This window comes from Macaca fascicularis, chromosome 1, assembly GCF_037993035.2.
Source record: "Macaca fascicularis isolate 582-1 chromosome 1, T2T-MFA8v1.1".
NCBI classification, from domain to species: Eukaryota; Metazoa; Chordata; class Mammalia; order Primates; family Cercopithecidae; genus Macaca; species Macaca fascicularis.
In genome coordinates, this window is record NC_088375.1 from 83,696,487 (window position 1) to 83,719,287 (window position 22,801).

The window sequence follows — 22,801 nt, forward strand, 5'->3', positions numbered from 1 at the left end:
GTTGGAACCTACCTGAGGATGAAATGCAGACATCACCTGAGATAATACATGTGAAGTACCTAGTTCAGTGTCCGGCCTGCTAGGAGACCTTTAATTAATAGTAGCTGATTTAATCCTTTATGTTTCAGATATGTTTATTCATTCATCTTCTCACAAATATCCAGCTTTTAAAACAGTGAGAGCTGGATCATAAATCTCCCTCCCAGGTGTCCACTAAGCTGTGCCCCAGGCCTTCTGACCTCAGCCTTCCCAGCTGACCTCTGACCCTGCTCTCCTTGCCCACACAGAGTTCAGGGCGACTGTGACCCTGAAGCACCAGTGACCGAGGGCACCTGCTGCTGCCGCCAGGAGATGTACATTGACCTGCAGGGGATAAAGTGGGCTGAAAACTGGGTACTGGAGCCCCCGGGGTTCCTGGCTTATGAGTGTGTGGGCACCTGCCAGCAGCCCCCGGAGGCCCTGGCCTTCAAGTGGCCGTTTCTGGGGCCTGGACAGTGCATCGCCTGGGAGACTGCCTTGCTGCCCATGAGGTGAGTGTGTCTGCTGGCCAGAAACAGCCAGTCTTAATTAAAATAGAGAATTCTTGGGCCAGGATGAGCAGAAAGGTTGGAGAACAAAAGAAGGTGGCTGCTGGTGAACCTTATCCTGAAGTGTGCAGGGTGACAGTCAGAAGCTTAAAACTCCAGCCACAGGCCCTGCACGTGGCCTCCTAGCTGTAGTCTGTCAGCCCAGATCCTGAGGATGCTGGTGGTTGAAAGAACTGCACCTCTGAGCAGGTGAAGGGAGGAGCTAAGGAGGGGTGATGGCAGAGGCTATGGGGCAGGCTTTCTAACGATGAGGGACTGGAGATCAACGCTCTCACAGAAGTCAAAAGAGCCCCAGCAACCACCTGCCTGGGCCCTGAGCTTCCTCCAAAGCAGGAGGGGATTCACTAAGAGGTTGCTCCCCTGGCATTGAACTCAGCGTCGTATACTGGTCCTCACCATGAAGACCCCCAAGAGTGCTTCAGACCATTGCTTCTCACATTCTCTGTTCAAAGACATTAATTTGTTTTTAAATTTCCCAGTATGTCACGGACCAATATGTTTGTTAAATATACTAAAAATGAACTGCTAGATGAAATTAAAAAGACATACACAGACAGGTGCAGTGGCTCACGCCCATAATCTCAACACTTTGGGAGGCGGAGGCAGGTGCATGGCTTGAGCCCAGAAGTTCAAGATCAGCCTGGGCAACAAAGTGAGACATCTGTATCTACAAAAATTAAAAAATTAGCCAGGTGTGGTGGTGCAGCCTGTAGTCCCAGTATTCTGGAGGCTGAAGTGGGAGGATCGCTTGAGGCTTCAGTGAGCGGAGATCGCACCACTGCACTCCAGCCTGAGTGATAGAGTGAGACGCTGTCTCCAAAAAAATTTTTAAAATAAAAAAATAAAAAAAATAAAAAGACGTACATCATGCAAGTTTGGATTTTTGTTTTTAGATTCATTGACAAAGTTACGGGATCAAACTGCTGTACAAGCTGCTAAACGCTTCTCTCCATTTCTGTCATCGGGGCCGCGGACCGCCCTTTGAGTAGCCTGTTTTATCCCCTGCGGAGGTGGAGCCCTGAGGAGGTGTAGAGACTTTCCCGGATCGCTCAGGTAACGGGCGGGGAAGTGCGGAACCCAGGTCCTCCGGGCCGGGGAACGCCCCGCTCGGAGGCCGGGCTTGGGCGGAGACTGCGCCGGGGCGGCTGGAGACTAGCCGAGGGGAGCCGGGGAGTCGGAGAGACCGCGCGCCTGCAGCCGCCGGAGCCTGCGAGCCGAGACCGTAAGCGCCAGGGGCCGGCCGGGCCCGCACTTCCCGAACGCAAATGCGGTTCGGGCTCCGCGCGGGCTGGGCTGCCGGGGTGGGCTGCGGGCCGGGGCGCCGAGGGGTCGGGGCTGCGGTCGGTCCGCAGGGGTGCAGAGGGACTTGTAGGCGGTCCGCCCCCAGCTCCTGCCCCGGCCAAGAGACCGCGCGTGCCGCCTCCCGGGGGAAGGAGCCTGCAGGCGACCGCGGACCTCTCGCAGGGAATTCCACGTCCCAGATGGCGGGCAGACGCCGCAGGGCTGGAGGCTCGCGACTCCGGGAGCGCACCGCGTCCCCTGGCCTGGGCGAGCTCTGCTTCCAAGGTCGTGGCTCGCTCCGCGGTGAAATGCACTTATTTGTCACCCAAGTCCAAACACTGATTACACCTTTTAGTTGAAACGCGCTTTCATCTCCGTCTGCCCCTGCAGCCGCCGCCCCGCACCCCCTCGCTCTGGTCTCGGGATTGAAGGCCAGCCCTCTCCGCTTGCAGAACAGGAAACTTGCCCTGGAGTTCACCCTGTAGTCGAAGCCAGGGAATGTGGTCAACCTGAGCAAAAGCGCCGCGGAGACCGAGTCGCCGCCTGCCTCCCTCCCTGGCAGGTGTCGTTTTTCTCTGAGCGTCTGGCTCCTTCCTTGCCCTGGCGGTTCCCGAGACCTTGGAGGAGGGGTGCCTAGCAATGTTGTAATCCTAATTTCGACCTTTCTCTCCTAAAGTTGAATGCCCCCTCCATTCCTCACCTCCTATTGTTTAAACTTCAAGTTCCACAAAGCCTGGATCCGCCCCCACAGGCAACACTCGCTGTCCTGGAAGCTCTGTAAGGGCTCAGCTTGTGGCTGGAGGTGGGAGGTGAGGGGGACCCATACACTTGGCAGGCCAGCTTCCAGGACAGCCCTTTGCTGGGATTGATGAGCTGTTGGTGGAAAATTGTTGAGGACCTTGGGGTTGGTGCCTGTTTCAGTACCGTTGTGCAGCCTCCTCTGCATCCAGCATAATTTAAAATAAACATTTTCAGGACGCCACAATTCTCCAGAAAGTAACATTGTTTTGTGGTGTAATGGTTGCCTCCTTCAGGGAGCTGGGTTTGGGGGATATTAGGGGGCCTTTCACTGGCCCCACTTGGTCTGACTTAGCAGCAAAAACTCTGGGAGTGTTCTGCAAGCAGTTTTTCTTTCCCAAATTTCCACACCTAGGAGGCCCGTGTATTCCCTGAGGAAGCGTGGGCTGTACTTAGGAACTGCTCACTGTGGAACTGGGGCACAGCTGAGAGCATGCCCTCTTGGGATTTGCAGTTCTAGGGGCAGAGGGATAATAAAATACATTTGTAAACTAACAAGTATGTTAGAAGATGAAGTGTGCTATGGAGAGAAATAAAACCTTAAAGAGGGGAGAGGAGTGCCAGGTGGAAAGGAAAGGCCTCACTGAAGGGTGGCACTGGCATAGACCTGAAGAGTTAGGGAGCAGCCAGGCTGCTTCCTGGGGTGCGGGTACAAAGGCTGGGGGCAGGAGTGTGGCCAGCTTGGATGGCCTTATGTTTGTGTTTGCAGAGTGTGGGTCAAGCTGGTGAGTGACCCACTGGATGAACTGAACTAGCTCAGTCTGTAGGCAAGGGGACTCCTGAGCTTTATGTGGCCTTCTTCCCAATTCCAGGAAAGGAAGAACCTTCCACAGAAAACAACTGCTTAGCAAGGCAGCCAGGGTGAACCTCAGCACCATCTGTGACAAGCCACACGCTCTCTGCGTGATGCCTCCTGCCTCTCAGCTGTGCCTGAAGCACACTAGCTGGCACGGACTTACGCAGCTGGAAACATCTTCAGGAAGCCCTGAATGAGGGCTCTGTGGGCAGAGGGACCTTTGCAGAAAGGGCATCTTGACCACTGCAGGAGGTGGAGTGACTCTGTTCAGGCTCCTCCTGGGGTGCCCTGGTTCCTGCCTGATGTCTTAAACATAACTGGCATTTTCAGGGAGCCCAGGGTCACCAATGCACAGTGCCCCTCCTGTCGACCTGAGAGCCAGCATACCCAGGCTTGGTGATTGCTTACCTGGCACCTTGATTCCCCTTCTGGTATCTTGGACCAGGCCCAGACATGTGAAGGCAGGGGCTACTGAGATCCATTTCTCAGTTCTTAGGCCAAGAGATTCAACCACATGGATCACAGCTGGGTATACCAAATAAGGGAGGGCCAAGAATGAGCTGGTCACCCTTGCTGAAGAAGTAGCTTGAAGCCCACCCACTCAGGGCCAGAGTGGGCACAGATGGAGTAGACAGATAGTGATTTGAGGGGCCTCTAGGATCTCATACTCAAAACACACCTCTGCTAGGGCCATAAATCCCATCAATAGCAATTCATTCCTTTGAGAGGCAATACAGTGATGTGGGAAAAGGATTGGGCTGGAAAAGAGACTTTTCTCATGTCCCAGCTCTGCCATTAATGTGTCCCCTCTCTGGACCTCATCTGTAAAATGAGGTTAGGCTCAGCGATCTGCAAGGCTTCTTGCAGCTCTGCTATGTGATGATTCTGTGGCTAAGTCCAAAGGGATTTCAGGAAAGGAATGTGTAGGAGGGAAACAGTAAGTTTTGATGGGACTCAGTGGGCCCTGTAGCCTCTGCTGGGTCCAGTGAAGACACTTCAAGTAGAGTGAAGGCCACAGGGTAGGGGAGGCAAAATCTTAAGAGTTCAAGGGCCCTGAGTCAAGGCAGGAGGGTCACTGCCCAGCCCGCCTGGCCCCCTGAGCTGCCTGTGACTGGTTCTTGACCCAGACCTAGTGGCTTAGGAGCAGAGTCTCCAAGGGGCTGTGGGATAAGATGGGGGTTGCAGGAGGGAGAAGGCACCTCAGCAGTTCCTCCGTTAGGGGACCAAAGTGTTGCCAAGGATCCAGCCACACCCCTTTCCTGAGGAGGGAGGAGCTGGTGGGCACTCCAGGAAGAGCTTCCTCTCCTTTCCAAGGAAAAAACTGCGCAATCCAATCCTCTATTATATAACTGGGATTGTGCAAACCAAGCTCGCACTGAGCAGCCTCCCCTACTGTCAAGGTTTATTTACTTTCCCAGGGGAAGTCATAGTTCATCCTTTCTCAGCAGAAAGCAGCCATTTGACTGTCACAGCCTGACCTACGGCATTCCAGGAGATGGGTTCAGAGACCTGGCGTGGAGTCCTCATGCCCGCTGGCCCTGCTGTGTCTCTGTCTGTTGCCTGGTGGGTGGGTGTGGTTTAGTGCATGGTCCAGCCCCCGCACAGCCACACCCATTAGGCTCTCCAAGGCCTAACTGAGCAAGCTTGCGTAAGAGGGGTAAGTGTTCTTTTCTCTGAGGAGTTAAAGAGACTTCTGGAAAATTCTCCAGCTACTCCACAAACTAGGATCACAGGTCTCGTTCCTAGGTCAGAAGCAGGAGTTTTTGCTTCCTTTAGCATTTGGGAAGTTTGATGAATAGACTGACTGAATTTGAATACCTTGTTGGTACTTCAGAGCTGGATTAACTACACATATCTGAGCTTCATTTTTAATTATCTTTAAAATAGAAAAACTGGCTGGGCAAGATGGCACACAGCTATAATCCCAGCATTTTGGTAAGCTGAGGGGGTGGGTCAATTGAGCCCAGGAGTTTTGAGACCAGCCTGGGCAACAAAGTGAGACCTCGTCTCTATAAAGAATAAATTAGCTGGGAGTGGTGGAGCACACCTGTAATCCCAGCACTTTGGGAAGCTGAGGCAGGAGGATCTCTTGAGCCTAGGAGTTCAAGACCACCCTGGGCAACATAGTGAGACCCTGTCTCAATTTTTAAAAAGAAAAACTACCTCTTCTTAGGATGGTTGTAGTATGGGAGATGGTCTGTTTAAAGAGTCTTTCCAACCCAGTGTCACAGCTCAGGGCTTCTCTAGCCTTCCTCAGAGCGGCTGTGGGTGCCCAGACACATCCTGAAGTCTAGGTCATGTTCTGAGCTTCTGAGCTTCTCTGTCATGGGCCTGCCTGGCTGGCTTTAGTCCAAGAGCAGCCTGGACTGTGACTCTTGAAGGCTGTGGGAGGCTGGTGACCGCAAGCAAGAGGTCCCAGTGCCTCCATGAAGGGTCAGAGAGCCGTGCTGTGAGAGGCCAGGAGCGGGCAGCCATTGGCCCTCCAGCCCTCACCAAAGGCCACCACCTCAGCTTGTCCTCTGGCAACTCAGCCTGGGAATTTGCTTTCCCCATGGAATGAGAGACACTGGCTGCATTGAGGGGTGACTTTCCGGTCCTACAAATTTGTATCCCTCTTTCTGCTAGAACTGGAGAGACTTGGCTAATTTTGGAGAGACTTTGGGAAAGTAAGAGAAATACGTTGGTCCCAGTGCCAAGCCCCGAGGCCATCTTTCCAGGTATGAGTATATCCTGCAGTGATAAGATATGAGGAGCCTCTCTTACCAGCTCTTTGAGGCAAATGAATATACTGTCTCACGTTCCAGTTTTTCTGGCTGTGGCAAGACCTCCTTGCTGCTAAGTTGTCCCTGTGGGGAAATAGCAGTGGGCCCAGCAAACATAGCCACCAGGTCGGCCGGACGTGGTGGCTCACGGCTGTAATCCCAGCACTTTGGGAGGCCGAGACGGGCGGATCACGAGGTCAGGAGATCGAGACCATCCTGGCTAACGGTGAAACACCGTCTCTACTAAAATACAAAAAAAATTAGCCGAGCGTGGTGGCAGGCGCCTGTAGTCCCAGCTACTCAGGAGGCTAAGGCAGGAGAATGGTGTGACCCCGGGAGGCGGAGCTTGCAGTGAGCTGAGATCGTGCCACTGCACTCTAGCCTGGGCGACAGAGCGAGACTCCGTCTCAACAAAAACAAAAACAAAAACATAGCCACCAGGTCAGGGCACAGCCAACAGGTGGAAGAAAGCAGCCCTGCCCTCTTCCGGTTCCATGTGTGCCTCACTGAGGCAGGACTTCTAGACCCTACCAGGAAGGCTGCTATCAGGGTCACAGTGATACCCTGTCAGGACGTCCTTTTTTTTTTTTTTTTTTTTGAGACAGTGTCTGGCTCTGTCATCCAGGCTGGAGTGCAGTGGCGCCATCTCAGCCGTCTGCAAACTCTGTCCCACCAGACTCAAGCCATCCTCAGCCTCCCAAGTAGCTGGGATTACAGGCGTGCAACCATCATGCCCGGCTAATTTTCATATTTTTTTTTTTTTTGTAGAGACAAGGTTTCACTATGTTGCCCAGGCTGGTCTTGAACTCCTGGACTCAAGCGATCCACCTGCCTCAGCCTCCCAAAGTATTGGGATTACAGGGGTGAGCCACGGCACCCGGTTAAGATGGAACATCTTAATTTCAGAGTTGCCTTCAGCACTTATGATTGAACACCATAAATATTTTTAGCCTTTTGGGACTTTCAAACTCCTTTTTGCAACCTAAGCATTGCCACAAGCGAACTAACCCCCACCATGACCAAACAACCCAGAACTCGGACCCTGGTCCTTGGGCTGCCCTACAGGAAGCACCCCTAGTTCTCTTGTTGCTCTGCTAGATGAGACGGCAGGCTCAGGTTCCTCCATGAGGCCCGGCTTTCAGTGCTCTCCTGTTACACACTGCGAGGAAGCTTCCAGATCGTGGAGCACATTGTTGAGGAAAAGCCACGCTGGGGAGAAGGGGGAGGTGCAGAGTGTGGTTAATGGTGGGAGAGAAATCCGGTAAGTGTGTTATATGATCTACTCCTATTATCCCCTGGAATAGGAGCCTCTCTCCACTCAAATAGAGAATGCCAAGGACTGGCCTGGCATGGTGGCTCACGCCTGTAATCGGGCACCTTGGGAGGCCAAGGCAGGCGGATCGCTTGAGAACAGGAGTTCAAGACCAGCCTGGCCAACATGGTGAAACCCCTTCTCTACTAAAAATACAAAAATCAGCCAGGCATGGTGGTGGCGGGTGCCTGTAATCCCAGCTACTCAGGAGGCTGAGGCATGAGAATTACTTGAACCTGGGAGGTGGAGGCTGCAGTGAGCTGAGATTGAGCCATTGTACTCCAGCCTGGGCAATAAAGCAAGGCTCTGTCTTTAAAATTAAAAAAAAAAAAAAAAAGTTATTCCAATTTTTTTTTTTTTTTAATTTTAAAAGATAAAAAAAGAGAATGTCAAGGACTGAAATTCCATGGAGGGCAATGCTTTTTCCTTTTAGGTGGTGAACTGGATTCTGCTTGGACTTTTTCTCTGCTAATTTAGAACCAGTGGAAAAACTCAACAACTCTAATTTTAATTGGCAGAATGTGAGATGGAATGGGACCTCAAATGAAGCTCTAGGCCAAGAGCTCACAAGCCCTGCAGCATGTGCGGTGTCTCTCGGTCTTCTTGAGTTCTGTAACTTAAAGTTTGTGTGGCCTTTAAAGAGTGTGGAAGTAGCCGTCCCCTCTCTGAAGGTGCACAGGATCTGGCCAGCCCACCTGCGTGGCCTTCCCCTTCCCCTCTCCAGACCCTCCACGTCAGATGGGGCCACGGAGGCCTGGAGAAGTGGAGTCACTGACCTGAGGCTACATGGCTGGCAGGCAGCAGGGCCAGGCAGCAAAGCAGGCCCTGAGGGCCTAACTGCCCGCGGGCTGGCTTGGGGCTCCCTCAATCACAGTGGCATCCCAGTGCCAATCCCAAATTGTTTTCTATCTCTCCAGATGTGTAGATAGCATGGAGGTGGAGGGAATTCCCTTCCACACAGAGGGTGATGTGCCCGTCCCTCAGGCCCCAAAACGGCACTCCTGCCCCCAAGAAGGCTGTCTCCCGACACTTTTTACTGCTCTTTTACTCTCCCCCCACTTTTTCCCCCCCCTGCCTGTAAACTACATTTTTCCTTTCCCTTGGTTTCTGGCTCTAAGCTGTTTTCCCAGGGCTTGGCTCCAGCTCTTGCACAGAGATAAACGCGGCCATTGGCCTGGTGCACAAGCCCAACTCGCCTGAATCTGGCCTCTTCCATCCTGAGTCTCTGGGGGTCCCTGGGGTTCAGGGACAATGGCTGAGGGTGGAAAAGCTGGGAGTTGCCCCCAGTGTTTGCCTCCATCACTCTTGGGCCAGCCAAGGGAGTGAGGCTGGGAGCTTCAGGATGACTTTTGGGAAGCCCCTGGGAGCCCTGAGGCTTGGGCAGCTGCTGACAGGGAGTTCACAGCAGGAACGCTCCCAGGCTCCCATCCTGTGTTCGCTTGTCAGGCAGGCCAGAAATGGGAGGGAAGCCATCTGTTTTTCCCTGTCCACTGGATGTTCCCTTCGTCTTGCCCCAGGGAGGAATGGTGAGGCTGGGGTGCTGGGGAGGGCAGGATGGGGGCTGGTTTGGGACCAGGCCTGCAGAAGCAGCAGACCCTCCAAGCCCACCTACCTCTCTGGCCTGGTATCTGAGGGGCAGGTCATGCCATAGTTTTTCCTTTATCCTCTCTGCCCCCACACTTTCCTCCCCAAAGTGGCAGACTTCCCCCAGGAGAAGCACCGGGTTTTCACGCTGCTGCGAGTCTCAGTCGCTATTAAGGAAACGCGCAGTCAGAGCCAGGCTTGCCCAACTGTCGCAGGCCTGGGTCCACCTCATGGCCTTTGTTCTGGAAAAACACTTGGGCATTCTGACCTGCAGTGCACTTAGCCAAGGCTGGGAACATGGCGAGTGCTGAGTCATGGCCAGTTAGCACTTTACTGTGATTCTAGGAGCACTTTCTGACAGTGAGGTTATGACTGCTTGCCTGGGTTGGGGGAGGGGAGCCTTTGGACAGGCAGTAGACCTGCCCCTTTACTTTGTGCGGCCGGATCTGAGTCTGAACCCATCTTTTTAGACCCAAAACCCTGATATTTGTAGTGCGCCTAGGATACTGGTTCTCCAGTCTTCTTTGGGGTCAGGGGGCTTTCTCCATAGTGCCTCATGCCACCTATTCAGCCCTCTTCCTGCATTTTATGGTCTGTCTCTACCAACTAGGCTAAGCAGGTTATATTTATTATTCCTCAAGGTGAATCCAGCTCTTCTTGTTCAGAAGTTCTGATTAATTTTCTGTATTCTCATTCAAATAATTTTTAAGTTCATTCATTCATTCAACAAATAATTAAGCATCTACTAGAATGCCAGTCACTGGGAGTCCAGATGGGAGCCAAAGTAGACATGGTCCGTGGCCTACAGGAGCTTCTGTCCAGCTGTCAGTCACATAATCACCCTGACAAATGTGAGCATGATGAAGGCTAGGACTGAGAGATGTGCCTTGCTGGGATAGGTCAGGAGAAGCTACCCAGAAGAGGGACAGTCAGTCTGAAATCTGAAAGGTGGGTAGAAGTTAGGGAGGTGGGAAGGGGAGGGAATAACTTTTAGACAGAGGGATTTGCCTTCATAAAGCCCCACAGTAGGACAGAGCATGGTGAGCATAAAACTGAAAGATCAGGGGGGCAGTGTGAGAGCCCAGCCCTAAAACTCTCACTTAGCTTTCAAGTAAACTATTTCTCCATACTATTGATACCAGTAGTACTCTGAGGGGCTAGGGGAGAGGTCAGTGGTCAGATCACCCAGGCCTTGAAGGCCACAATAACCCAGGGACAAGGGGAAGCTCTTTAGGGTCTTGGCAGGGGATGGGATATACATGATCAGATTTGCATTTCCAAAAGATCACTCTGACCTGGCTCATGCCTGTAATCCAGCTATTTGGGAGGCTAAAGCAGGAGAAGTTCGAGACCAACCCGGGCAATATAGTAAGAACCTGTCTTCATTTAAAAAAAAAAACAGGGTTTGTGCAGTGGCTTATGCCTATAATCCCAGCACTTTGGGAGGCCGAGGCAGGTGGATCACAAGGTCAGGAGATTGAGACCATCCTGGCCAACATGGTGAAACCCCATCTCTACTAAAAATACAAAAATTATCTGGGCATGGTGGCACACGCCTGTAGTCCCAGCTACTCAGGAGGCTGAGGCAGGAGAATCGCTTGAACCAGGGCGGAGATTGCAGTGAGCTGAGATCGCGCCACTGCACTCTAGCTTGGCCACAGGGAGAGACTCCGTCTCAAAAAAAAAAAAAATGTTTTAAAAAGATTGCTGTGGCTGCAGAGTGGCCATTGTGTTGGAAGGGGTAGAGCAGATGTGAGTGGACTGGGCAGGGGCAGCAGTCCAGGGGAGAGCCACAGGAACCTGGGCTGGGTTAGAGATGGATTTGAGATGTACTTTGGAAGTTCAGCTGCCAGAACTTGCTGATATCTGTGGCGGAGTGAAGGAGAGGGGTTTCAAGGACATCGCCTAGGGTTTTGGCTTGGCAGTAGCAAGGAGGGTAGTGTCAGTTACTGCAGGAGGGAACACCAAGAGAAGACAAAGTTTAGGGGAATAGGATCACAGTGCAATTTCAGATGCACTGGAGAAAATTTTGACACAAGGTACTATCTGGGCCACAGGTGGTTCTGCTCAAATACATTGATAGCTCTTTGTCTGTACTTAATCACTCTGTCATACTTAGCTGCAAGGGGGCCAAGAAATGTAAAGTGTTTGGCTGGTCTCTCCAACTAAAATTAAAATTCCTTTGCTAAGGAAGAAGAAGAGAACATTGCTGGCAGTCTGCCACAACATCCCAATCTGATGGCATGTTTGCCATAGCCACCAGCTCATCAAGGACAGCTGCGGTGAACCGTTGAGTTCTGAGTAATCTCCTGTCCGGGCCACCTTTCTTCACTCAACCACATAATCCTCACATTCCCAAGTATATTATTTCTTTTTTCGAGATGGAGTCTTGCTCTGTTCCTCAGGCTGGAGTGCAGTGGCATGGTCTTGGATCACCGCAACCTCCGCCTCCTGGGTTCAAGCAATTCTCCCTGCCTCGGCCTCCTGAGTAGCTGGGATTACAGGTATGTACCACCACGCCCGGCTAATTTTTGTATATTCAGTAGAGACGGAGTTTCACCATGTTGGCCAGGCTGGTCTTGAACTCCTGATCTCAGGTGATTTGCCCACCTTGGCCTCCAGAGTGCTGGAATTATAGGCGTGAGCCCCCGTGCCCATCCCCAAGTATGTTTTCTTAGCTCACTCTTTTCAGCATGTAATTTACAGAAGGGTAATCTGAATTGTAAACACAATTTCTAAGTTAAAACTCCTGGTCAGCTCATGATGAAGTAGCAATTTATAAAAGAGATAGTATAGTAATAAATGAGACAACTACACTCTGAAGTATAGAATCATCAACTCTTACCAGAAAACACCCTATGAGACTCGTGTTATTTTATTTTATTTTTTTTTGAGACGGAGTCTCGCTCTGTCGCCCAGGCTGGAGTGCAGTGGCCGGATCTCAGCTCACTGCAAGCTCCGCCTCCCTGGTTTACGCCATTCTCCTGTATCAGCCTCCCGAGCAGCTGGGATTACAGGCGCCCGCCACCTCGCTCGGCTAGTTTTTTGTATTTTTTAGTAGAGACGGGATTTCACCGTGTTAGCCAGGATGGTCTCGATCTCCTGACCTCGTGATCCGCCCGTCTTGGCCTCCCAAAGTGCTGGGATTATAGGCTTGAGCCACCGCGCCCGGCCACGAGACTCGTGTTATTTCATTCACGCCATGTGCTTCCTTACTTCCATCCCATTCCATCCCACATGCTCTTCTTTCTGCCTGGATTATCCCCATTCCACCATTATTTTTCACCTGGTAAACTCCTATTCATACTTAAAAACTCTGCTCAATGACCCCTTCTCTGTGAAACCTTTGTGGCAAAACTTAACCACTTCTGCTTGTGCACACTTCTCTTCCATCTGTGTGCATATAGTATGTGTCTATAACTGGAAGGGTGTTTATCTGTTATCCGTTTGTCTGCCCTGCTAAAGTGTGAGTTCCTACAGTTACAGGGTTGTGTGTTAGTCCCGGTGCCTACACAGTACCCAGCCCGTAGTTCTACTCAGTGTTGCTGAACCAACCTCTGGTCCAAAAGCATGTTTCTACTTGCTTTTCCAAGGCACCAATCCAAATCTCTTATTTACTTTAAAAAACAAATAACTTCTTGGCACTTTAAAAACCACATTCAAATAACAGAAAAAGTTCATTTGAACTTTAAGTATCAATCTTAAAATGAATTGTATGTTTTAAAACTTGACTTAGTGACATCACTTAAGAGAATTTTTAAAAAGCAAACTTTTATTTTTACCCCAGTGTAACAGAAATATTAAGTTCCATTAAATTATTAAACTGATCTACCTTTTTTTTTTTTTTTTTTTGGAGACAGAGTCTTGCTCTGTTGCCTAGGCTGGAGTGCAGTGGTGCAATCTCGGCTCACTGCAACCTCCGCTACCCAGGTTCAAGCAATTCTCCTGCTTCAGCCTCCCGGCTAGCTGGGACTACAAGCGCACACCACCACACCCAGCTAATGTGTGTGTTTTTGTTAGAGATGGGGTTTCACCATGTTGGCCAGGCTGGTCACGAACTCCAGACCTCAAGGGATCCACCCGCCTTGGCCTTCCAAAATGCTGGGATTACAGGCGTGAGCCACCACCCCCAGCCTGTTTTTCGTTTTTTGGTTCTTTCTTTTTTTTTTTTTTTTTTTTTTTTTTTGAGACAGGTTCTTGCTCTGTCTCCCAGGCTGGAGTGCAGTGATCATAGCTCACTGCACCTCAACCACCTGGGCTCAAGCAATCCTCCCACTTCAGCCTCCCAAGTAGCTGGTACCACAGGCATGCACCACCATGCCCGGCTAATTTTTTTTTATTATTTGTAGAGACAGGGTTTTGCCATGTTGCCCAGGCTGTTCTCAAACTCCTGGGCTCAAGTGATCTGCCTGTGTTGGCCTCCCAAAGTGCTGGGATTACAGGTGATTTACATTTTAACTCTGCCGCGAAACAAAGCACCTACTTTATTTGCTCTCCTGTATTTAAAATTGTCCTTTATGCGTCAGACCCAGAAAGATAAACACAAGTAAACTAACAAGTTACTCTACTTGTATCATTTGTTGCTTTCTAACAGTTTCATTTAGTCCATCTTTGAAGGGTAAAGACCACTGATTGCTCATCTAACTTCTTCACCTTGAACTTATTGGGATTTTCTTCCAAGTTTCACAAATGCGTGCCCAACATTTGACTTCAGTGTAGAATTGGAATTAAAATATATGCAATCCCATTTCTTACAGTAGGAGCCAGTTGTTCATCACGTTCCCCTCTGAGCTCAGTATCTTGTAGCTAAATGACCTCTATCTTCCAGTCTTCCTTTTTTTAAAAAAAAAAAATCAGGCTGGTTTGCAACAAAAATTGTATTTTCTTTACTAGGCAAGCGAACTATTTTGTTGGGAAGAGTACCTTGGCTTCGAGAAAGAAAATGATTTCATTCTGAAAGGCTTCCCCTCCAACCCTCTGCCGTGCAAACTCTCTCAGCCCAGTAACTTGTCAGTATTCTGGAAAAAATGCATTACAAAACAAAAACTCTAATCAGATAAAATATATCTCTGGAACTTTTGAGACCGATCAATGAAGCTTTGATTTCTGATGCTAGCAAAATAAAGCAGGCACTCTCATTTTGTATTGTTTTACTTCTCAGTGTTTCATGGCGTCTCCTAAACTTTGATGTTTTTTTTTTTTGAGACAGAGTCTCGCTCTGTCACCCAGGCTGGAGTGCAGTGGCCGGATCTCAGCTCACTGCAAGCTCCGCCTCCTGGGTTTACGCCATTCTCCTGCCTCAGCCTCCCGAGTAGCTGGGACTATAGGCGCCGCCACCTCGCCCAGCTAGTTTTTTGTATTCTTTAGTAGAGACGGTGTTTCACCATGTTAGCCAGGATGGTCTCGATCTCCTGACCTCGTGATCCGCCCGTCTCGGCCTCCCAAAGTGCTGGGATTACAGGCTTGAGCCACCGCGCCCGGCCAACTTTGATGTTTTGAAGAAGTTCTAATGTTTGCTACATCAGCAGGAGCTGACCACAGGGAAGAGATAAATATAGCTCTCCTTGGAAAGGTGAAGGCTTAGCCACCAGAATTCTGCCCCTTGATGCTGAGAATGCACCTTCTCCGAACAGATGGAAAAGAGGGGTGGAGATTACCCCAGGAATGTATCTTGCAAAACGCTGATACCCGAAGATGTACATAGCCTTGTGCTTTTGGTCATCCTCCCAAATCACGTCCAAGGCACACAGAGAGGAGAGCAGATGCTCCCAGACCACAGTGCCTGTCGCCATGCACTCCCTCACATTCAGCCTGTTTATGTGCACACAGCTGCAGCGGGACCTTGGGGTGTGGGCTAAATAACAGGAACAGGGGCTCCTCTGGGATCTGTTTTAAGGCAGAGATTCTCCACAGTAATTAGGGATTTAGGGGAAGAGGAAGGAACACACACGTTGATAATAAGTAGTTCAACATTATTATCCCCATTTTATGATGCAGCTACTGAGCTCAGAGAGGTTTCATAACTTGCCCAGAGCCCCTCAACTAGTACTAATAAATAGTGGAGCCGAGATTTGAACTACCCAAAGAGGAAAGCAAGCGAGAAACCCCTTTATTACTTTTTTTTTTTTTTTTTTTTAAGATGAGGGTCTTGTTATGTTGCCCAGGCTGATATTGAATTCCTGACCACATGTGATTCACCACCTTGGCTCCGCAAAGTGCTGGGATTACAGTCATGAGCTACCACACTGGGCCAAAGCCCTCTCATTGTAACCTCCAAGATATTTTCATTTCTAAAGTCAAAGGTCGTCAGAGTTGCTGTGTTGGGGGGAGCCATGGGATGGGGAGTCTCCAGGAAACGCAGGCTGGCTCCTTAAATGGCATCGCCCAAGTTGGCCACCAAGCCTCCCCAGACTCAGTCACTCCTCGGCCCCCTCTTTCCCTGGCTGTGGAGCAGGGGTTTGGACTGGAGGCTGCTGAGTTCCTCTCCAGCTTCCATGCCCAGTGGCAGTGACTTACCAACTGGCCCACCTGGTGGATGTAGGGGTGATGCAGCCCTGCTCATCCTCTGAGTGCTCGTCTGCTGAGTGAGAGAGGGAGGCCATGAGAGGGAGGGGAGGGCTCTGTCATCTACCTAGTGCCACCCCCTCCCCAGCCCACCCCAGGTCCTCTGCCACCTCGGGTTCCCACGTGAACAGTCCTTCTCACTGTGGGGGATGTTCGCTTTCACCAGCCCAACCCCAGGAAGCCCACCCTGCGGAGGACGGAGGGAGTCTCCACGGCTCCACAGCCCTGTCTGCTTTGTCGGAGATCTGGCCAAGCCGAGTGGTGCCCTCTTGACTGAGCCTCAAACCTTTGCTTTCCCCTTACTCCAAATAAAGCCGAAGTCCTGGCGAGGGAGCCCAGAGGCCTGAGGGCAGCCTGCTGGGTGCCTGGCACTCCCTAAACCCTCCCTGCCTGGGCGGTGTGCATCTGCACTTCTCCCTGCCTCGAGCTGCAGAGTGTGTGGGCAGGGTCAGGCAGATAGAGAGTGGGTGCCTGGACTCTGATTGGTCAGACTCTAAGAGCCCCTGCAGCTCTTCCCAGGACTGGCTGACCCACCAGTACAGGAAGAGTGTTGTTTCTTATTATTACATTTTTTTGAGAAAAGCTATGAGGCCTGGGAGACGTCCGTGGCTCCCGGGCAGTAGTGGCTGGTCTGTGCTCTAGGAGTCCCTTCTGGCCTGAAGACTCAAGGCTGCAAACAGGTGCTGAGAGGGAACAAGAAGGGGAGGTGGGGTACAACACGCCCAGTAACAGACCGGGAGTGAGTTCTGTGGTCACAGATTCTAATCCTCACAACTGCAGTGTGATTTACGGTAAGGCCCTTGCCTACTCTGATTCTTGCCTTAAATAAGTGAAAAGGAAAGTCAAGTTTGATGAATTGTGGCTCTTTAGTGGGTGGATTTGCATGTACCATGGATTACATGTACCAGGGTCTAGGAAGTGCCAAGCACCCAGCAGGCTGCCATCAGGCCTCCAAGCTCCTTCGCCAGGGCTGCGGCTTTATTTGAAGAGGAAAGCAAAGGTTTGAGGCTCAGTCAAGAGGGCGCCACTCGGCCTGGCTAGCTCTCCGACAAAGCAGATGGGGGGTGTGGAGTCATGGTGACCCCCTTCGTCCTTCCCAGGGTGGGCTTCTTGGGGTTGGGCTGGTGAAAGTGAACACTGCCTGCAACAAGGAGAAGGACTGTTCATGGGGGAACGCAAGGCGGCAGTGGGGTTGAAGACCCATCCGCACACAGTCAACACCTGCTGTCACACCAGGCTAATCAAGAACACCTTTCTTTCGTTCATTAAATACCTGCTATTAAATAAAGGGCTGTTACTAGGTGGCAAAGTAACACACTGCAGTAGAGCCTATTTGTAATCTGAGATCAGTGGCTGTAAGGCACCATCCTTGAGCCAAGTACTAATATTCTTGTTATCTTAATTAGAATGCAAGAGAGTGTGTTTTTAAATTTCTCTTTGAATCTGTCACTTTGCTCTCCTTTTCCTGGGTGATACCCCTGGTAGTGCTGGTGGGGGCCATCATAATGCCCCTTGTCCCAGATTCCCTTCTTTTAGATGGGACTCAAGCATTTATCATTTCAGCACTGTATCTCTCAGGTCAACGTGGTTCAGTTTGCTGTGCAAAGTCCAGGGGAGATAACCACGCCGTGCACACATGAGACTGGCTGAGTTGGCAGGACTGTGCAGTTGTCAAAAGGCCGTGGGGAGTGGGGGCCAGTGCCTGCAGCCTGCCCTGCCTCTCTCACAGGCGCCTAGAGCAGCGCCAGGTGCAGAGCTCCACAGCTCTCTTTCCCAAGAAGTGATCGAGGGTGAGAACGTGGAGCCTGGTGGACAGGTGAAGGCACTGGGATCTTTCTGCCCAGAAAGGGGAAAGTTGCACATTTATATCCTAGAGGGAAGCGACAGCGGTGCTCCTCCCTGTGCTGAAGTACAGGTAAGGAGGGTTCACTGGGGAGGGTGATCCCTCTTTACTGTTCATTCAGCTCACAGCCTCCTTGACAACATCATGCAAAATGTGTCTTACTGGCTTCTAGTGCATATGCAGTTGGCACAAATATTAGTGGAGCGCCTTGCTGTGCTGGGCCAATGACCAGTGCTGGACACTGGGGGTCAAGGCAATACCCAGGACGGGCACAACTCTGCCTTCCCAAGCTATGGTTTATTGTGGTGGGATCTGCCTGCCCGGTGAAGTGTCTTCAGCTGCTCCTGTTGCTGGGGGAAGCTCTGCTCTCTGCCTTTGGCTGCCTCCCACACGCTCCCATGTGTCTCCCAGTCCCTAACACCTAGTCCTGCTTTCAATACCACAGGAGCTTGTAGCTGACATTTCTCCATCTTCTTTTTTTTTTTTTTTTGAGACGGAGTCTCGCTCTGTGCGCCCAGGCTGGAGTGCAGTGGCCGGATCTCAGCTCACTGCAAGCTCCGCCTCCCGGGTTTACGCCATTCTCCTGCCTCAGCCTCCCGAGTAGCTGGGACTACAGGCGCCTGCCACCTCGCCCGGCTAGTTTTTTTTTTGTATTTTTTAGTAGAGACAGGGTTTCACCGTGTTAGCCAGGATGGTCTCGATCTCCTGACCTCGTGATCCGCCTGTCTCGGCCTCCCAAAGTGCTGGGATTACAGGCTTGAGCCACCGCGCCCGGCCTCTCCATCTTCTTTTTTTTTTTTTTTTTTTTTTTTTTTTTGAGACAGAGTCTCGCTCTGTCGCCCAGGCTGGAGTGCAGCGGCGCAATCTCGGCTCACTGCAAGCTCCGCCTCCCGGGTTCACGCCATTCTCCTGCCTCAGCCTCCCGAGTAGCTGGGACTACAGGCGCCCGCCACCGCGCCCGGCTAATTTTTTGTATTTTTAGTAGAAACGGGGTTTCACCGTGGTCTCGATCTCCTGACCTTGTGATCCGCCCGCCTCGGCCTCCCAAAGTGCTGGGATTACAGGCGTGAGCCACCGCGCCCGGCCTCTCCATCTTCTTAAAGGGCAGGATTTCCTGGCAGAGACATAACGTCTTTCTGGAAGTAAAGGCATAACGTCTTTCTGCATGTCTTTTCTTTTCTGAATTCCTTAAAATAAGAGGAACTCATTTCCAGCTGTTCCCTGCCTTGTTTTTATTGTGGAAGTGTGCTCCCAGCTGCCCATCTGATCAGCTGACATAGGGTCTTTGGGACCCAGGCACTACTGCTGCTTGGAATTGAAAGATGAAAGCCATAGGACCAGGCATGGCAGCTCGTGCCTGTAATCCCAACACTTTGGGAAGCCGAGGTGGGCAGATCACTTGAGGTCAGGAGTTTGAGACCAGCCTGGCCAACATGGTGAAACTCTGTCTCTACTAAAAATACAAAAATTAGCAGGATGTGGTGTATGCACCTGTAATCACAGCTACTCAGGAGTCTGAAGCACGAGAATCTCTTGAACCCAGGGGCAGAAGTTGCAGTGAGCCGAGATTGCATCACTGCACTCTTTGAGACTCTGTCTCAAAAATAAAATAAAATAAAAATAAAATAATAATTTAAACAAAGCAATGGCCTGGCGTGGCTGGAGATGGAACATGCATCAAAGTGTCCCACATGTCTCTGGCAGGGATAGTGAAGGCCTGCACCCTGGCACATGGTAGACTGAGTAAACATTGATCAGTGAGGCCTTGAGGCACTTCAGAGTTTCACAATCCAGAGAGGGAGATGTATTGAAAGTTCAAGGGTGGACACCTGGGCATGGTTCCCAGGAAGAAGGCTGCAGTGGGTTCTAAGAAGTGTGCTGGTGACTATGAGAGATGGGGTTGTGGGTTTCCTCTCTTGAAAGGTGTCTCGATAATCACATGTGGGGTGATAAGGGCTCTGGTCCAGGGGATGGGGCAAGGCACGCAGGGGGCTGAATCTGATGGCATCAGGACTTGGTGATGGGCTGTGGGGGAAGAATCGGATGACTCTAGGGCCTGAGGGAGGGAAGCTGGGAGTTCACTGGGATCACTAGTAGAAATAGGGAGGTGGGGGGTGCCAAGCTGATTTTCCTGATTAGATTTCCTACAGAACTGCAGGAATAAGATGAGAGCCATCGCCCTGGGTGGATTTGTTTGGAGCTCTGTCTCTGGACCACTGTGGACAAGTATTTCTTAGAATGACCCCCAGTGGCCCAATTCTAGGTTTAATGGGGCAGCTCTTGACTGGAGCAAACTCCAGGGCCTCTGCAACCCCCCAGCAGAGTCCCAGACATCTGACATGTAGCAGCCAATGGAGCATACAAGTGGTGGGGTTCCCAGCAGGGACCACCTCCTGCCTTGGGTTTCCAAGACAGAGTCAGGGGCGCTGCTGGGGGGTGGTCTGCAGGGACCTTGTCAAAACTCAATGCTTTCTCCTCCGCCTGGGTCCTAACTGCACTGCGTCCAGAGAACCTCCTCTGACTCAGGCATAAGGACGGCCTGCATATTCATGCAGGTTACTCTGAACAAGAACAGTCTGTGGGTTACTTGCCTAGGAATGAGGAAGATGAGGAGCTAGATAACAATGCTGGGCTGGTATCTGCCTGATCGTGCTTTGCTGAGACTAAGGTTTCTTCCCTTTCTGAGCAAAAAAGACACAGGAGTCAGACAAATGGGGATTAAAACACAACTGAGTTGATGTGAAATGTAATAGGCAACTCTATGGACACAGAAAGTAGATTAGAGTCTGCTTAGGACCTAATGGGGGGGGCAGTAGAGGAGCGATAGCTGAAGGGTATGGAATTTCTCTGTGCTGATGAAAATGTTCTACAGTTGACTGTGGGTATGGTTGCACATGCCTGAATATCCTCAAAACCACTGGAGTGTTCACTTTAAATGGGCAAATTGTATGGTATATGAATTATGTTTCAGTAAAGCTCTTACACACACAGCTAAGATGTGTGGCCATGGCTGGGCTTCCTAGCAGTGTCCCCCAACCCTAAATTGAACTTACTCTCCCAGCACTTGGGCCTCCCCATTACCCCCGTCTGCCCTGAGGATGAGCCCCTCTACAAGAGGGACAGAGCAGGGGCTGTGGGCCACCACTCAGGAAAGGTGCTCCTCTCCCCTGGGGGAGGGAGCCCAGAGGGCGTGGACAGAAGCCTTCTTAGACATGAGGCCGCCAGGCACAGTGGCTCATGCCTGTAATCCCAGCACTTTGGGAGGCCAAGGCGGGCGAATTACAAGGTCAAGAGATCGAGACCATCCTGGCCAGTGAAACCCCATCTCTACTAAAAATACAAAAATTAGCTGGGCATGGTGGCACGTGCCTCTAGTCCCAGCTACTCGGGAGGCTGAGGCAGGAGAATTGCTTGAACCCGGGACGCAGAGGTTGCAGTGAGCCGAGATTGTGCAACTGCACTCCATCCTGGGCAACAGAGCGAGACTCTATCTCAAAAAAAAAAAAAATGAGGCCTCAGAAATGCAGCTCCCAAAACCCCCTACCCAGGACTGTGCAGAAGCCAATCTAGGTTCCTCTTTTCCCAGGATGATGAACAATTTTCAAAGCTTAGTAGGATTGTGGGTGATTTTGTCTCATTGTCTGTTGTTTTTCCATTTTTCTATATCTCATATATATGTTACATATACTATATATAGTAGGTATATAGTGTGTATATATTATAATATATAATATATATTATATATAACAATTTATAATATATAATATAACATATATTATAATATAACATATATAACATATAATATATAATAAAACATGTATATGTTATGTCACATATATATTATATATTATATCATATATTATATATTATATGTATTATATGTTATACATATAATATATAATATATTATTATACACATAATATATATACGGTCAAATGTAAATAAAATCAGGGACGGGGTTGGAGTGCAGCAGGAAAGAGCCTGCTGCGAATCAGAGTCTCTGAGCTGTCAGGGCTGGGCTGGGCGGGCTCCATTACTGATGACATCCCCCCATTTTGCAGGAGCCATGTGGCTAGAAATCCTCCTGACTTCAGTGCTGGGCTTTGCCATCTACTGGTTCATCTCCCGGGACAAAGAGGAAACTTTGCCACTTGAAGATGGGTGGTGGGGCCCAGGCACGAGGCCCACAGGCAGGGAAGACGAGAGCATCCACCCTTTCAAGGTGGAAACGTCAGATGAGGAGATCCACGTAAGGCACCTTGGGCCAGGCTGGACTGGGCAGTGGAGAGGGTGGTGTCTCGGAGACGGGTTGGGTCTTAGGCCAGATGCGGGAGGGGATGGGGGCTTGGGAATGGTCCGTCCTACTTGGGAGTGTGTTTCAGTCTGCTTTTCCCCTGCTGGGCAGGTGCAGGTTGCTTTGGAGAGGGATACCAAGCCCTCCCACTTTGTCTCTTCTCCTTTCCCTATCCGAGGCCCAGCAGTGCTCAGGCAGGAGATGGGGTGCCAGCAGACTCAGTTACCTGCATCAAAGGTCACAGAAAGCAGCTGTCATCACCTCCTCTATGCCCTGCCTGAAGCCTTGGGAGTGAGGTTGTGGGAGAAAGTGAGCAGGTTTCCACCATCAGAGACCCAGGAAGCACTGAGAAGGCAGGAATGCTGCTGCTTAGGCAACCGCTGTGTATCAGCCATTCCTGGTCACATTCAATCCCTGTGGTGATCCCGCGGGGTGAGGACTGTTGTTCCCATCCTGCAGATGCAGAAGCTGAAGCTCAGGGTCATAAAGCAACTTGTTCAAGGCGGCCTAGCTAACAAGCGGAAAGATTTGAAGTCAGGTCTAACCCTGAAGCCGCTGCCCCTCCTCTGCACAGGGATAGAGTCAGGAAGGAGGTTACTGGGCAAGTGGGGTGACCTGAGAATGCAACCTCAGGGAGGAGCAAGGCTCAAGTTGGGGACAGGACGGTAGGCAGGCCTGGCATGGCCCTGCCTATCCTTTCTTTCATTCTGTGGGTTTTGAGCACCTACTGTGTGCAGGCCCAGTGAGTGCCTGGGAGAAGAGAGAGCCCCTTCCGTCCAACAGCATACAGTCCAGTGAATGAGAAAAGGAATGTGCACAAAGAAAAATAGACTAAAAGATAAATAAGGATCGGCTGGGTGCGGTGGCTCACACCCGTAATCCCAACACTTTAGAAGGCCGAGGTGGGTGGATCACCTGAGGTCAGGAGTTCAAGACCAGCCTGGCCAACATGGTGAAACTCCGTCTCTACTAAAAATACA

At 50.8% G+C, this 22,801-nt stretch overlaps 1 protein-coding gene across 9 annotated transcripts in view; it reads left to right on the forward strand.

Moving 5' to 3' along the window:
* Positions 1–1,570: 1,570 nt before the first annotated feature.
* The window catches only part of EPHX1 (epoxide hydrolase 1), a 39,049-nt gene continuing 17,818 nt past the window's right edge, over positions 1,571–22,801 (forward strand). Inside the window, exons 1-4 of one of the 9 annotated variants that reach the window (XM_074037506.1) lie at positions 1,735–1,809; positions 6,088–6,179; positions 17,414–17,599; positions 21,589–21,776. In XM_074037506.1, coding sequence (XP_073893607.1) covers positions 21,594–21,776 — 183 coding nt within the window. In that variant the 5' untranslated portion in view covers positions 1,735–1,809; positions 6,088–6,179; positions 17,414–17,599; positions 21,589–21,593. Of the gene's footprint in view, positions 1,641–1,734; positions 1,810–2,258; positions 2,427–6,087; positions 6,180–16,172; positions 16,476–17,384; positions 17,600–21,588; positions 21,777–22,801 lie in introns of those variants that run through there. The other 8 variants (XM_074037539.1, XM_074037536.1, XM_074037529.1 and 5 more) reach the window with 8 other exon arrangements.